This window comes from Trichosurus vulpecula, chromosome 1 (assembly GCF_011100635.1).
Source record: "Trichosurus vulpecula isolate mTriVul1 chromosome 1, mTriVul1.pri, whole genome shotgun sequence".
Taxonomy (NCBI): domain Eukaryota; kingdom Metazoa; phylum Chordata; class Mammalia; order Diprotodontia; family Phalangeridae; genus Trichosurus; species Trichosurus vulpecula.
This window is the reverse complement of record NC_050573.1, coordinates 55091380-55104842: the sequence shown is the minus strand read 5'-3', so window position 1 is coordinate 55104842 and position 13463 is coordinate 55091380. Positions and strand designations below refer to the sequence as shown.

Genomic DNA, 13463 nt, shown 5'->3' with positions numbered 1-13463 from the left:
CCTCTGATCAGAGAAGAAATATCCTTCTGTCGTGAGAGCTGCCTCTTCCATCCCAACTTCCTCCCTCCCATATCTTCTAGGACCGTGTTCCAGCAGGCTTTGCTTTTCTCAGGTTCTTCAGTCTCTCCCTTTCTACAGGCTCCCATCCCTTTGCCTACAAATGTACTCCTAAAAAATCCCTCCCTTGACTCTTCCAGCTATCCCCTTCTCTCTGTCCCTCTCTTCCCTGCAAAATTTATTGAAAAAGTTGTTTACACTGGGGAAGGCCCTTAGAATCCAGAATATCAGAGGGGGAGGGTCCTTAGAACCCAGAATGTCAGAGGGGGAGGGTCCTTAGAACCCAGAATGTCAAAGCTGGGAGGGCCCTTAAAACCCAGAATGTCAGAGTTGGAAAGACCCTTAGAACCCAAAATGTCAGAGCTGGGAGGGTCCTCAGAACACAGAATGTCAGAGCTGGGAGGACCCTTAGAACACAGACTACAGAACATCACAGTTAGTGGGAACTAGCAATGCCTAGAGTTCAACTTGTTCATTTTACAAATGGGGAAACTGATGACCAGGGAAAAGTAACTTACCTAAGGCAAAAAAGTAGCAAAGTCAAGACCAGAACCAAGTCTTTCAGCTGCCAGCTTTAGTGTGTTCAGGATGTCAGCAAGGGCTGACTCCGTTCCCCTTCACTTACCCTCTAGAGGGTCCTTGGTGAGGCCCAGCTGACCAATGATGTACCGAGGAATGTCTGTCTTGATGCCCTGACCCACGCGGGCATGTCCTTCCGCCGCTTCCAGGAGGTGGTAGAACTCTTCAGGATCAAATTCCTGGCAAGCAGGGTGGGAAGAGGAGCTGGAATGGAGCCCTGATCTCTAGCACCGATGTCTATGCTCAGAGGGCAAGTGCCTGACAGAGGGAGGCTGAGCACAGAGCTAGGCACATCATCCTCTACCATGAAGAGATCTGAAGGTTCCTGCCTTTGGCCTAGGGAAGACCCCAGCCAGGGTCCTTCCTCTGACACGTCCAGGCCGTGGGACCACGGGAAGGCTGCCTAACTTCTGGCAATTCTCTGGGATGATTCACTAAAGAGGAGCTGCCAATGTATGCAGGCGGTGGGAAAAGTCCCCACGCCAGGGAAGTCACCAGCCCACAGCAACAACACACCCAACGGGAGGGAAGGGCACGCAGCTTAGAGGCTTCTCCCAGTCCATCCCGACCAGCCAGGTGCCCTGCCTGCTGCCACCTCACCCCCTCTATCAAACCCAAACTCGTTATTCCATCCTTTAATTCCAGCTCCCATACCACCTCTTCCAAGAAGACTTCGTCCATCACCCTCAGAGACAGGGAAATACCTTTCCCCAGCCCCCATGATCTATGCTTGTCTGCCAACTAGACATGCTCTGTGGGTGAGCTGAGCTCCAGAAAGCAGACAAGGACCAGGCCACAGGATCATAAACCCAGAGCCAGATGGGGACTCAAGAGGTCACACACTCCCATCCCCTCATTTTACAGATAAGGAAACTGAGGCAGGGAGGTGAAGCCTGGGGACGATGGTCCCATCAATGTGAGAGGGTTCACCTCTTCCCTGTGTCTCTTCCAGCAATTAGCACATGCGTGGCACATGGGAGATATTTAATAAATGCTTGTGGACTGTCTCCTCCCACTGTCCCAACCAGGGACAGACATACCAGGGGCATCCAGCCAGCCCAGAATCAAAAGGGGACCTGAGATATGATCTAGTCCAACCCATATATGCCAAGAATCCCTTCTACAATTGTCCCCAAGGGTCCAACCAGACTTCTAGATGAAGTATGACCAGGACAGACAGCCTATCGCCTCCCTTGTTCTGGGCATCATGGCTCTAAATACAGCCTAAGATTATGGCAGCCCTTTAGGCTGTCATATGACAATAAGCATCATCTCATTGTGCTTCATACTGAACTCCAAGTCCTCCCCTCAATTCCCCGATTGTCTGGCCTTCCCTCCCCCATCTCATACTTGGGTTAGTGACTATTTGAACTCACGTGTTGAACTTTACATTGAGACCTATTAAATTCATTCTCTTAGATCAGTTTTTTAGATCCTGATTCTGTTGTCCAACATGTGTGATATCCCTCCTACGGACATGCTGGGCTTATGTGAAATCTGCAGATGCCAATGCCTCCCACCCAGGCTGTCATGGGACAGAAGTTCCAACGGGAGAGCCTTCTCTTTAAGTCGATAGTATCGAACAGCCCAATAAAACTCAGTGCTCTGAGGGGCCTCCCCCTCTCTTCCCCAAGGAAGGCCGTCCCCCTCTGAGCTAGGCAGTGTGTGCTCACCAGGCATTCCAAGAGACGAGCCGGGCGTGAGATGACAATTAGGAGCTTTCGAACAAGCTGGCCAATGAAGGTGACCTCCTGGCTCTCTGAGCGCTCGTGGGCCTGTGGGGTCGCACAGAAGAGGGGCAAAGAGCATCACCAACTGGGAAGGTGTCTGCCTCCAAACAAGCCATTCTGCCCTTCATGGCACAAGGAGGCCGCAGGGAACAAACCTGGACCAGAGACTAACAGGCTTTCCTAGGAGCTGTCTGCACGCTGAAGCTCTACAACACATCTATGAAGTATGGACATACATGTGTATATATACACACATAGATATATATACACATATACAAATACACATAAAATTAACAATACGTGTTGACTTGAGAGGGAACATAGGGCTTCCCTAGCCAGGACTGAGTCCCTTGGATCCACTGATAGCCCCCCACCCATGGGGTCACCAAATCTCTTCTTGTTAGACTTCTTGATTGCTCCTTGGGGCTGAGCAGGCAGGCTGTTCTGATGAAAGCATCCTCCAAATGGAATCGCTGCTCTACAGAAGGGTGATTCCCTACCTCCCTCCAGCCTCCTGCAGGCTTTTTCTGACAGGTTCTCATGGATCTATTTTCCTGCCCACCTCCCCTGACCAGGGTCTTTCAGAGAGGGAAGAAAAGAGGATGGGAACAAGGGAAGAAAAGGGAGGGCAGGAAAGAAGAAGTGAGGAAGAGGGAAAAGAGAAAGGAGGAAGGAAGGAGGGGAGAGAAGAGAAAGAGAAAGAAGAACGGAAAAGAAAAGGGTGGAAGAGAGAGAGAGGGAAGGAGAAAGAGGAAATAAGATGGAAGGGAAAAGGGAGGGGAGGAAAGGGGAGAAAGGAGGAGGAAGGGAGTAAGAAGAAGGGAAAGAAGGGAGAAGGGGAAGGAAGGAGGGAGAGGAAGGGGGAAAGAGGAAGGGAAAGAAGGGAGAAGGGGAAGGAAGGAGGGAGAAGAAAAAGGAAATGGAAGGGGGAAAGAAGAGAGACACTCACATCCTGTAGCATCTTCTCTAGCTTTTCCTGGAGCTCTAAGAAATAGCGGGAGGTGACCAGGTCCTCCCGAGCCTTGGCCAGGCAGTCCCGAGCCAGCTCCACTATCTGGTGGTGAATGAAGCTCAGGACGCCGTCAGCCAGGGCCAGCGTGTTTGACGGGGAGAAGGTGGTGATGATGTCCTGCAGCCGTTCCTCCATCTGCGCAGTGGCCTGTGTGAAGAGGGGTGGGTAAGGAAGGGGGGTAGAGACTGAAGGAAGCAGGGGGCAGAGAGCAGGCTCTTCATGGGAGCCCTGGCTCTCCTTCAGCCCTGTTGTGTTACCTGGGCAGAGCACCTTCCCTGCTGGGCCTCGGTTTCCTCTTTGTAAAGGGGCTGGGCTCAATGGTCAGAGGTCACATCTACTGGCTTTATCATTTTACAACCTGCATGACCTTTGGTAAGTCATTTCCTCTCTGTGTGTCCCCTTGTGTGTATGAACCTCTTCCTTTCCACAGAAGACAGGGAGATCCTATCTCATTCAGCTTTGTACCACCCTCAGCACCGAGGGCATACAACACACAATGAACGTATGTTAGATGGTGATGGAAGCCTTTCAGCTTCCTCCTCTCACATTCCCTAACACGGGAATGTCAACACTCATACTTCCTACCTGACCAGGCGTTGGGAGGAACAAAGAGGACAATGCATATGGAACAGGGCTTCTTAACCTGGGGCCCCCAAGAGCGCTGGGAATGGTATTTTTAAAAAATGTTTTGAAAACTGGATTTCAAAAGAATCCGTTTCCTTTGTAATCCTGTGTATTATATTTTATGCTTTTATCAACATGATTCTGACAAGGAGTCTATGACATCAAAAAAGGTTAAGAAATCCCATTATAGAGAGTTGTGTACATGTGAAATACTATTAGAAAGAACAGGATGCTTGAAATCCTGTAGCAATCATAGAAAAGGATGCCAATGCCCCTGCCTCCTCCAGCCCATTAAGGCACAGAGACTCACTGAAGAGCCATAACCAATGTGGCACAAAAGGGGCTCTGCCCCAGGGTGCTGATATTGGTGGGGTGCTTCCACTCCATTCCAATTTCCCATACTCTGTGGCTGGCTCCCCCACTTAGGGCCCACCTAGGGTGCAACCCCCATGGAGACCACAGTCAGGCCCTCTGAGGGACAGGTTGCCTCCCAGCTCCCAGGATAACCATGCCTCCCTTCCTAGGATGACTACCCTCCACTACTTAACTGAATTTGCCCCAAGCACTGTTATAACCGCCTGCAGTTCTGGCCTTAGCCCATGACCCAGGGTAGGAAGGGAATGTTTCATGAACCACACAGAACATCAGATTCAGAAGTGTCGATGAAAGACACGTCACTCTCCCCACCCCTCCCCCCATTCCTAAGCAAGCGTCTCCCTGACAACATCTCAGACGAGGAGTCCCCCGGCCTCTCCTCAGAGACTTTCAGCAGGACGCTCGCTGCCTTGCAAAGTTGCTGCTTCCACTTCTGGATGATTACAATTATTAGGAAGTTTTCCCATTTTATCAAGCTGCACTCTCTGACTCTGTCTCCCCCACACCCTGCTCTTTGTTCTGCCCTCAGGGGCCACCTCCCCCACTTCCACCCAGGAGGCTCCCACTCTCTCCCACTGGCGAGTCTAACCTTGGGGAATCGCTCCTTGTACACGTGATTCATCATGACAATGTCACTGTCAAAGGCTCCTGAGGTTCGCCCGGGGCTGGAAGAGGGGAAATGAGAATAGCTCATGTACTGGGCCTCTCTTGATCTAAATGAGGTCAAGCAACGAGGGGCTGGGAAGACTACTGGCGCCCACCAATGCACCCTCCTCACCCAAAATCTACCCCAGGATTTGGGCTCAAAGTAAATTTCATGGGCCCATGAAGGAACTAAAGCCACACCCCTCCAGGGCTCGGCTTAGGGAGGGCTAAGGACCCCAGAGCCATTACCTGAGGCTGCGGGAGCGAGGCCGCATGCAGGGCGAGCGGCGGCCCCCATCCTCATCCACGATGCTCTCTGAGCTTCGAAAGTGCTTGGAAAGAAAGTGGAGCTCGTCTGGTGTTGGCTGGTATGGCAGCTGGTGCAGCCGTTCTCGGGAGGATGAGGAGGACTTGATCGGGAGAAGAGAGAAGAGCTGTGGGCCTCCTGTGCCCTGGGGCTAGGAGCCCAACCTCGAGGTCAGACAGGGCCAAAGATGCTCCTTGGGCCAGCATGGCCTGGTGAAGATGGGACAGCCGGGGGAAACTTCCCTTCCCTTCACTACCTTCACTACTAGACTGTAAGCCCTGTGAAGGCAGGGTCTGGGCCCTAGCTGTGTTTGTGTGTGTGCTGTTCCCTCCCTCCGTAGAATAGAAGATTCTGGAGGGCAGGGTATATATAGTAGGTGCTTAACAATTGTTGACGTTGGGTCTTCACCTGCCCTGAGCAAATGACAGATCAGCTGACATATGCTGAATGGGCCTCAGTGCCCTCATCTGTCTGCTCCCAGATGGGACTTGACGCTGAAGGGGTCACGGAGGGAACACTGCGCAGAGGAGACCCTGGGGAACCGTTTCTGACTCCGCCACTTCTGCTATGTGGCTTTGGCTAACACGCTTCCACTCCCCGAGGCTCTGGCTTCTCATTTGTCAAGTGGGAATAATGATCCCTGCCTGGCCTGCCTCGGCAACTGGTTGTGTGGGGTCAAAGAAGATCCCAGACAGGGAAACGTTTGAGTTGTTTCATAAAGTCTATGAAAAAAGAGCTTGAATTCGGAGAAGGGGCCAGAGGTGTCGGGGGCTTCCAGACACCCCGCACTCAGGTTTCCTGATGCTCCCTCCCACCCTCCAGCCAGACAACCCAGAGGGCCTTACCGAAACAGTGGAGCTAGGTGTGTTGGTCCCATACCCAGAGGAGGGGAGGGAAGCAAGTGACCATCTCCGGCCATCGGCCCTGGAAGAACAAACAGCTTGCAGAAGGTCGGCAGCTGGGCTAGGGGCAGAGGTGGAGGAAGGGTGTGTTCAGACCCCACGGAGTGCTCTGTGTCCAGGTGGGGAACTGAGGCACACAACTGGAAGAGATCTCAGAGGACTTCTTATCCAACCCATACCTAAGCAAAATCCCCTTTATGAAATCCTGGACAAGCGGTCATCCAGTTTCTGCTTGGATGCACTAAAAACCTAGAGCCCACCTAGGAGGGTGACTGAGAGGGACAGTGAGGAGTCTGGAAACCCAACCAAAGGAGGATCAGCTGAAGAAAATGAGGATGAGAAATGAAAAGGCTCCAGGTGGGGGGAGGGTGTCTTAGAGGCATGTTGGGTGAAAGAGGGATGAGCCTGGTTTTGCTTGGCCCCAGAGGGCCAAACTGGGAGCAGCGGGTGCCAGCAAGGAAAATTTCAGCTCCCTCCATAGTGGGATAAAGAAAACCCGTCTCAACCAGAACTCTAAATGAGTGGACCTGGCTGCCTCAGGAAGGTGAGTTCTCCATCCCTAGGAGCATCTGAGATGATGCTGGGGGACAGGCTGCTTGTTGGGGCTGCAGAGGTCTGGGTCAGGCCAGAGGCCCTCTGAGGTCCTGCCCAGCCCTGGGCTCCCCAGTCCACTGGAGGAGTCCAAAGTTTACACAGTCACATCCCTGTTCTCTTATGGGCTAGGGTGGCTTCTTGAAAGGACTGGAGAGAGCCTCACAAGCTCTGGGAATGCCACATACCCCAGAGGGTCTGAGGGACAAGCAGAGGAAAGAGGGGACAAAAACGCAGAGGGAGGAAAGTGAGAGAAAAAGCTGAGAAGGACGGAACGGGATCATCCTGGCCATTTTCCCAGCTGCAAGGCCAGTCCCAACTGGAGGAGATCTGAAAGCTCTGTGTGAGCAGGTGGCAGCCCCCCTCCTCCAGCAGGCCTGCCCAGACTGCTGCCGCCCACAATGATCTCTCCTCTTCCGGGAGCTCGCAGGACTTCATGCCAAGACCACACGCACCTCAGCAGCGAAACCCAGTCTGTCTCCCTTGGCTGTTGACTGCTTCCTGGCTGGCGGCAGGTCTCACCTCCCCAGCTAGCCCAGAAGCCAGCTCCCTGACAGCAGCAGCCAGGGCCAGGAGGCTCTTGTCCCCCAGCCTGGAGCTGAACAGAACTCCCCTCCCACACCTACCCCCATCCCCACCTCCCTGGCCCAGGATCAACTCTGAGAAGCCTCTTCTGAGGTGCTAGGAGGTGAGAATACTTCAAACGGACTCATGGAATACTTCCCCTGAGGGGCTTTCTTGGGGGAATCTGACATTCTACAGTTCTGGAAGCAGCTCTCAGATCTCGGGGTGGGGGGGGTAAGATCAGCTGACTCCCTTCATGCTTGAAATGTGACTCCCACAGCACCCCCACCCCCCACCGTTAGGAGTCATCTCCTGTTCCCAGCCATCCCTGTACCCATGTGCCATCCCCCACCCCATTCCACTCCTCCAAAGGAAGCTGCCTGTGCCAAATTCCTGGAAAAAATTACCTGTCAGTCCGAGGCCCATGGCTGCATGAAGATTGGTGGTTTATCAGCCAAGAAGGGGGAAGGAAAGACAAGAAGGGAGCAGAGAGGCAAGGACAGGGAGAAGGGTGGGTGGGGCATGGGGAGAGACATTGGAAGAAAGACGGGATTTAAGGTTTTGGGTACCAAACTGGCAGCTTCCCCCAGCCGGGCAAACACAGCCACCTCTCAATGATCTGCGCTCAGGGCTGTGGGAAAAATCTTTAATGTCACCTAAAGTAGGGTTTGGGGGATGGCAGGGGATTCACCCCTCTGGGTGTGGACCAAGGTGCTCCCAGGGAGCAGGAGGGAGGTGATCTGGACAGGGAGGCAGAACACCTGCATTCTAGCCTCAGCCCTTCCAGCTCCCTGGGTGACCCTGGACAAAGCATTTCACCACCAGGGTCTCAGTCTTCTCTTCTGTAAAATGGGCTGGTTGGGACTAGATGGTCTCTGAGGTCCATTTCAGCTCTAGGCCTAGGATCCTCTGAATGGGAAGGAAGCCCCCCTCCCTCCCAAAGAGGGCCTTTTCTTCCCAGCTGGGCCTCATCACCAGAGCAGGGAGGCTCACCTTCGAGCGAAGGGGAAGTTCACAGTCGTGCTGGCCGAGAAGTTCCGGGGACTGTCCAAGGGGCTGCTGCCAGCTATGGGGAGGGGTTGGAGGAGGAAGAGAAACTGAGTCATGGGCGCTCTGACACTGATCCCTCCCCACACCTTGGGGCGTGTCTTCTGCCTGATGCTCACGATGTCCCCTTGGCCTTGAGACCCCCCAAGATGGGGACGAGGGGGTGAGGATGGCTTGGGAGGGTTGTTTCTTATTCTGAGTCTGACGTCTCATGTTCCAATGCCCCTTCCAACTCACACCCCAGAACCACTCATACTTACCTGTTGGCACGGAAAGTGGGGACAGAGGTCGGGAGAGGGTGGGTGAGGGCGTCCCCACCACCAGGCTCTTCCTGTTGCCACTGCGGCAGCTGCAAGGGAGGAGGAGACCAGGAGAAAGTCAGCAGGTAGGGACAGGCCCAGTGAGCCTGGCAACCCCTGGCCGGGCCGCAGGACCCCATATCCCTGTCAGGGCCAGGATGCCACGTCTGGGCACACCCTAGGGTTAGGTGAGATGGTCTACTTGGCCACTTCTAACTCTCCTTCTTTGGGCCCCAGGTTTGAAGATGCTTTCTAGTTGTGATAATCCAGGTTCTAAGGACAGTGTCAAAGGCTGGAGCATCAAGAGTTGAGAGGTACCCCAGAGGCCAGCCTGTGCTTAGACAGACACCCCCTCTCCCTCCTAAGCCTCCTGCCATTCCACTGGAGGCTCCTCTCACAGCGGGGAACTTCTCCCTGACCTCTAGCCTCAATCTGGCTCCTGTGACCAAGCAGAACAGAGGAAAGCCCAAGGAAGCCCACAGCCAAGGAAAACTCCCCAAACACCTGAAGATGTCCATCCTGTCCTTCCCTCCCCCAACACCCACAGCTGGCTCTTCTCCAGCCTAAACAGCTCTTCTCTGTCAAATGACTGCCAACGCCACAAACACCAAACTTCATCATGAGGTCTGCCCTTCTCTGGACACTCTCCAGGTACCTATGCCTGGCCTAAAGCTGGCCAAGCATCAACAAGCCACCATCAAATGCCTCCTATGTGCCAGGCACGGTGCTAAGTGTTGGAGACACAAACACAAAAAATCAAAACAGTCCATGTTCCAAATGATTCTCAGGTGCTTAGAATATTCCATGTTCTAAGGGCCCTCCCAGCCCCGACGCCCCGCGTTCCAAGGGCACCCCCGGCTCTGACGCCCCGCGCTCTGAGTCCCCCCCACCCCAGCTCCGACCCCCCGCATTCCGAGGGCCCTCCTGGCCCTGACACCCCGTGTTCTAAGGGCCCCCCCAGCCCCGACGCCCGCGTTCCAAGGGCCCCTCCGGCCCCGACGCCCCGCATTCCGAGGCCCCCCCTCCCGGCCCCAATGCCCCGCGTTCCGAGGGCCCCCCCACCGACAATAAATGCTCTATGGTTAACATTCCATTAAGGTTTACACAGTATTTAACAACTCCTATTCCATTTGATATTTGCAATAACCCCGGGAGGTGGGCGCTGGTATTCCCATGTTACAGATGAGGAAACTCAGACTGAGTTCAATTACTTGCCCAGGGTCACACAGCTAAAAAATATTATAATAATTATTTACTCTAATTATTATAATAATAATAATATCCTTGTCTCTGTCTCTCTCTCCCCTCTCTAGTCTGTCTCTTCTCTCTCCCACTGTCTCCAGCTCTGTCTCTCTCTCCTCCCCAATCTCTGTCTCTCTTCTCTCTTACTGTTTCCAGCTCTGTCTCTCCTCTCTCCCAGTCTCCATCTCTGTCTCTCTCTCTCCTCTCTAGTCTTTGTCTCTCTCCTCCCTCCCACTGTCTCCAGCTTTCTGTCTCTCCCCCCTGGTGTCTGTCTTTTCTCTCTCCCCCAGTCTCCATCTCTGTCTCTCTCTCTCCTCTCTAGTCTTTGTCTCTCTCCTCCCTCCCACTGTCTCCAGCTTTCTGTCTCTCCCTATCTCTGTCTCTCCTCCCTGGTCTCTGTCTCTCCTCTCTCCCCCAGTCTCCATCTCTGTCTTTCTCTCTCCTCTCTAGTCTTTGTCTCTCTCTCTTCCCTAGTCTCTGTTTCTTCTTCCTAGTCTCTGTCTCTCTCTCCCTTGCCCCCCCTTTATGAGCCTCACACCCTCCCCCTTGATCCCACACAGCTTTTCTTGTTCTCCCTTCTGGGTGTGTGACTCTCATCTCCCTGGCCAGACTGCAGGCTGTGCCCAGACCATAGGCCATGTGGGGCATAAGGCTCGGTCCTCTCTTCCCAAGTGCTGGCCTCAGGCTGGCCCAGTCAGGTTGGTGGACGCGTCCAGATTCCAGAAGGATGCTCTGGGAGCAGCCCCAGGACAGGTGCCCCTCAGCCCTCTGTGCTGAGCCCCTCTATTCCCACCCAACAAGGAACAACAGAAGGGAGAAAGGAGGGAGCCTCCTCCGCCCCTCACCCCCACCCCACGCAGTCACCCGAAGAACAGCTCCTGACACCTCAACGAGCCAAGCTTTGCCCACAGAGCCCGCCAACGCTCCTCGGAGCGGGTCCCTTCTCAACCGCCTCCTCACACATATACACATATGTGTATGTATTTGTGTGTGTATACATATGTACAGAATATCACGAACATGTACATGGAGAGGGAAGAGATGGCGTCAGGAAGCCTTCGCAGCCCAAGCTGGATGAGGCCTGTTAGCACCTCGTGCTTCTACAGGGCGTGGGGGCAGGGGTCCTTCCCAATGCATTCTCACTTAGGCCTGTGGAGGGAAGGAGGGCGGGCTTTACAGGTGGGGAAATGGAGCCAGACATGCTGACATTCCTGAGCACTTACTATGTAAAGGCCCTCACAGAGGAAGTGAGAACCCAGGTTCTGGACTCAGGAAGGGGATTCCCAGGAGTATCGCTGCAATATCACTGTGGCTACTAAGAACAGATCCCAACATTCCTCCATAGCAACCCTGTGAGGTAGATTGGTACCAGGAAGTATTATCCCCATTTTACAGGTGAGGAAACTGAGGCAGAGTTGCTCAGGGTCACAAAGCCAGTAAGTGTCTGAAGCTAGATTTGAACTTAGGTCTTCCTGACTCCAGGCCCAGGGTTTTATCCACTGGGACACCGAATGTTTGCTGAATGAACACACTGCTGAAGTCAACGGCCAAGTAGTGTAATGGTAAAAATCAGCCACAGCCTGGGATTCCAGGGCCCAGGTTCTAGTTCCAGGTCTGCCCCTGACTCCACGTGGGGCATTCCTTTGCTGCCTCGGTTCCCTCGATCTGTAAAACAAGAGGGTTGGTCTCGGTGGCCTCAAAAGATTCCTTCTTTTCTATGACTGTCCTTAACTCAACAGGTCAGAAGGGAACTCATCATTTCTACCCCTCAGGCACTCTCATCCGCCTCCTTGTCTCACTAAACTTCCTCTGTGATTGAAGAGGACAACACCACCCTCCCAGCCTAGGAGTCAGCCCGGATTCCTCACTACTCTCACCCCCACATCCCAGCTGGTGCCAAGGCCTGTCCATCTGCCCTTTGCAGCATCTCTGGAATCCGCCCCCTTCTCTCCTCTGATGCTGCCACCCCTCTGTGCAGACCCTCTCACCTCACACACAGACTACTGCGATAGCTGCTGGGGGGTCTGCCTGCCTCAGTCTCTCCCCACTTCAGGCCATCCTCCATTAAGCAACCAAAGTGTGTCCTAAAGAACAAGTCTGACACTTCTCCTCAAGCAACTTCCTCGGCTCCCTACTGCCTCAGGGAGCAAATACAAACGCTCTGCTCGACATTCAAAGCTCTTCATAACCTGGACTCCTCCTGCCTTCCCAGTCTCCTCTTATCTTACTCTCCAACACATATTCTTTGATCCAGTGACATCGGCCTGACCCTCACCTCCAGACATTTCCTCTGGCTCTCCCCCGTGCCTGGAACACTCTCCTCCCTCATCTCCATCTCCTGGCTAGTACCAGCGAAAGCCCCATGTTCTACAGGAAGAGCCTGAACCCCCTTAATTCTAGTGCCCTCCCTCTGGTAATCATCTCCTGTTTATCCTGCATGCACTTGTTTGTGTGTTGTCTTCTTCAGCAGAGGGTGAGCTCTGAGAGCAGGAACTGTCTTTCACCTTTCTTTGTCTCTTTAGCACTTAGCACAAGGCCTGGCACATAGTAAGCACTTAGTGAATGATGGGAAGAGTGCAGAGGGCCACAGCTCGAACCCTCGGTTGTGCCTCTTACTAGATGGCTCTATGCCTCAGGTTGTACTAGATGACCTCAAGAATCCATCCCAGTTTGAAATCTATGATCCCATGAGAACAATGAGAAGGGACCTCTGGGGACATCTATGTGGTCCAATCCATAATGTGGTCCAATCTATATCTGAACAGGAAATTCCCTTTTGTAACACTGTTGGCAAGGGATCATCCACCCTTGCTTGGAGACCTCCAGTGATTGGGGACAATCAATCCATCCATCCACCCATCCACCCAGTCATCCATCCATCACCCACCCAGCCACCCACCCACTCATCCATCCACCCCTCCATCCATCCATCCATCCATCCACCTATCCGTCTGTCCATCCATCTATCATCCATCCATCCACCCATCCGTCCACCTATCCATCTGTCCAACCATCCATCCGTCCATCCATCCATCCATCCATCCGTCCATCCATCCATCCATCCATCCATCCATCCATCCATCCGTCCACCTATCCATCCGTCCGTCCATCTGTCCAACCATCCATTTGTCCATCCATCCATCCATCCATCCATCCATCCATCCATCCATCCATCCATCTTATCTTTCTCCTGAAGCAGCCCATTCTCTTTAGGGGAAGGTATAAACATACTTATGAGGAGTCTGACTCAAGCTTTAGCAAAACTTCCTGTCCCTGAATGCTTGGCTGGTCCTGAGCTGCACACACCCCCCGCCCCAACCCCTCAAGACCTTTCTCTCCTGTTTGAAGTCTAGCCCAGAAGCCGGGGAAGAGAGAGGGGAGCTTGGCCAGGCCCCTCCCTCCACTTGTGATGGCCTTGTGTTGGGTCGGGAGGAAGCGCTGCCCTGATGCTCAGCTGGATTCCAGGGGCGTGTGTGTATGTGTGTACAC

General features: G+C 53.6%; 1 protein-coding gene across 3 annotated transcripts in view; it reads right to left on the bottom strand.

The window, feature by feature from the left end:
- MAST3 (microtubule associated serine/threonine kinase 3) overlaps nucleotides 1-13463 on the bottom strand; it is a 67388-nt gene that overhangs the window by 35655 nt on the left and 18270 nt on the right. For 2 of the 3 annotated variants that reach the window (XM_036738352.1, XM_036738371.1), the window contains 9 exons: nucleotides 8694-8782; nucleotides 8380-8452; nucleotides 7794-7814; nucleotides 6175-6292; nucleotides 5272-5432; nucleotides 4967-5042; nucleotides 3316-3525; nucleotides 2310-2411; nucleotides 683-815 (listed from right to left, as the gene is read on the bottom strand). In XM_036738352.1, the coding sequence (XP_036594247.1) occupies nucleotides 683-815; nucleotides 2310-2411; nucleotides 3316-3525; nucleotides 4967-5042; nucleotides 5272-5432; nucleotides 6175-6292; nucleotides 7794-7814; nucleotides 8380-8452; nucleotides 8694-8782 (983 nt within the window). The remainder of the gene's footprint in view (nucleotides 1-682; nucleotides 816-2309; nucleotides 2412-3315; nucleotides 3526-4966; nucleotides 5043-5271; nucleotides 5433-6174; nucleotides 6293-7793; nucleotides 7815-8379; nucleotides 8453-8693; nucleotides 8783-13463) is intronic. The other variant, XM_036738362.1, reaches the window with a different exon arrangement.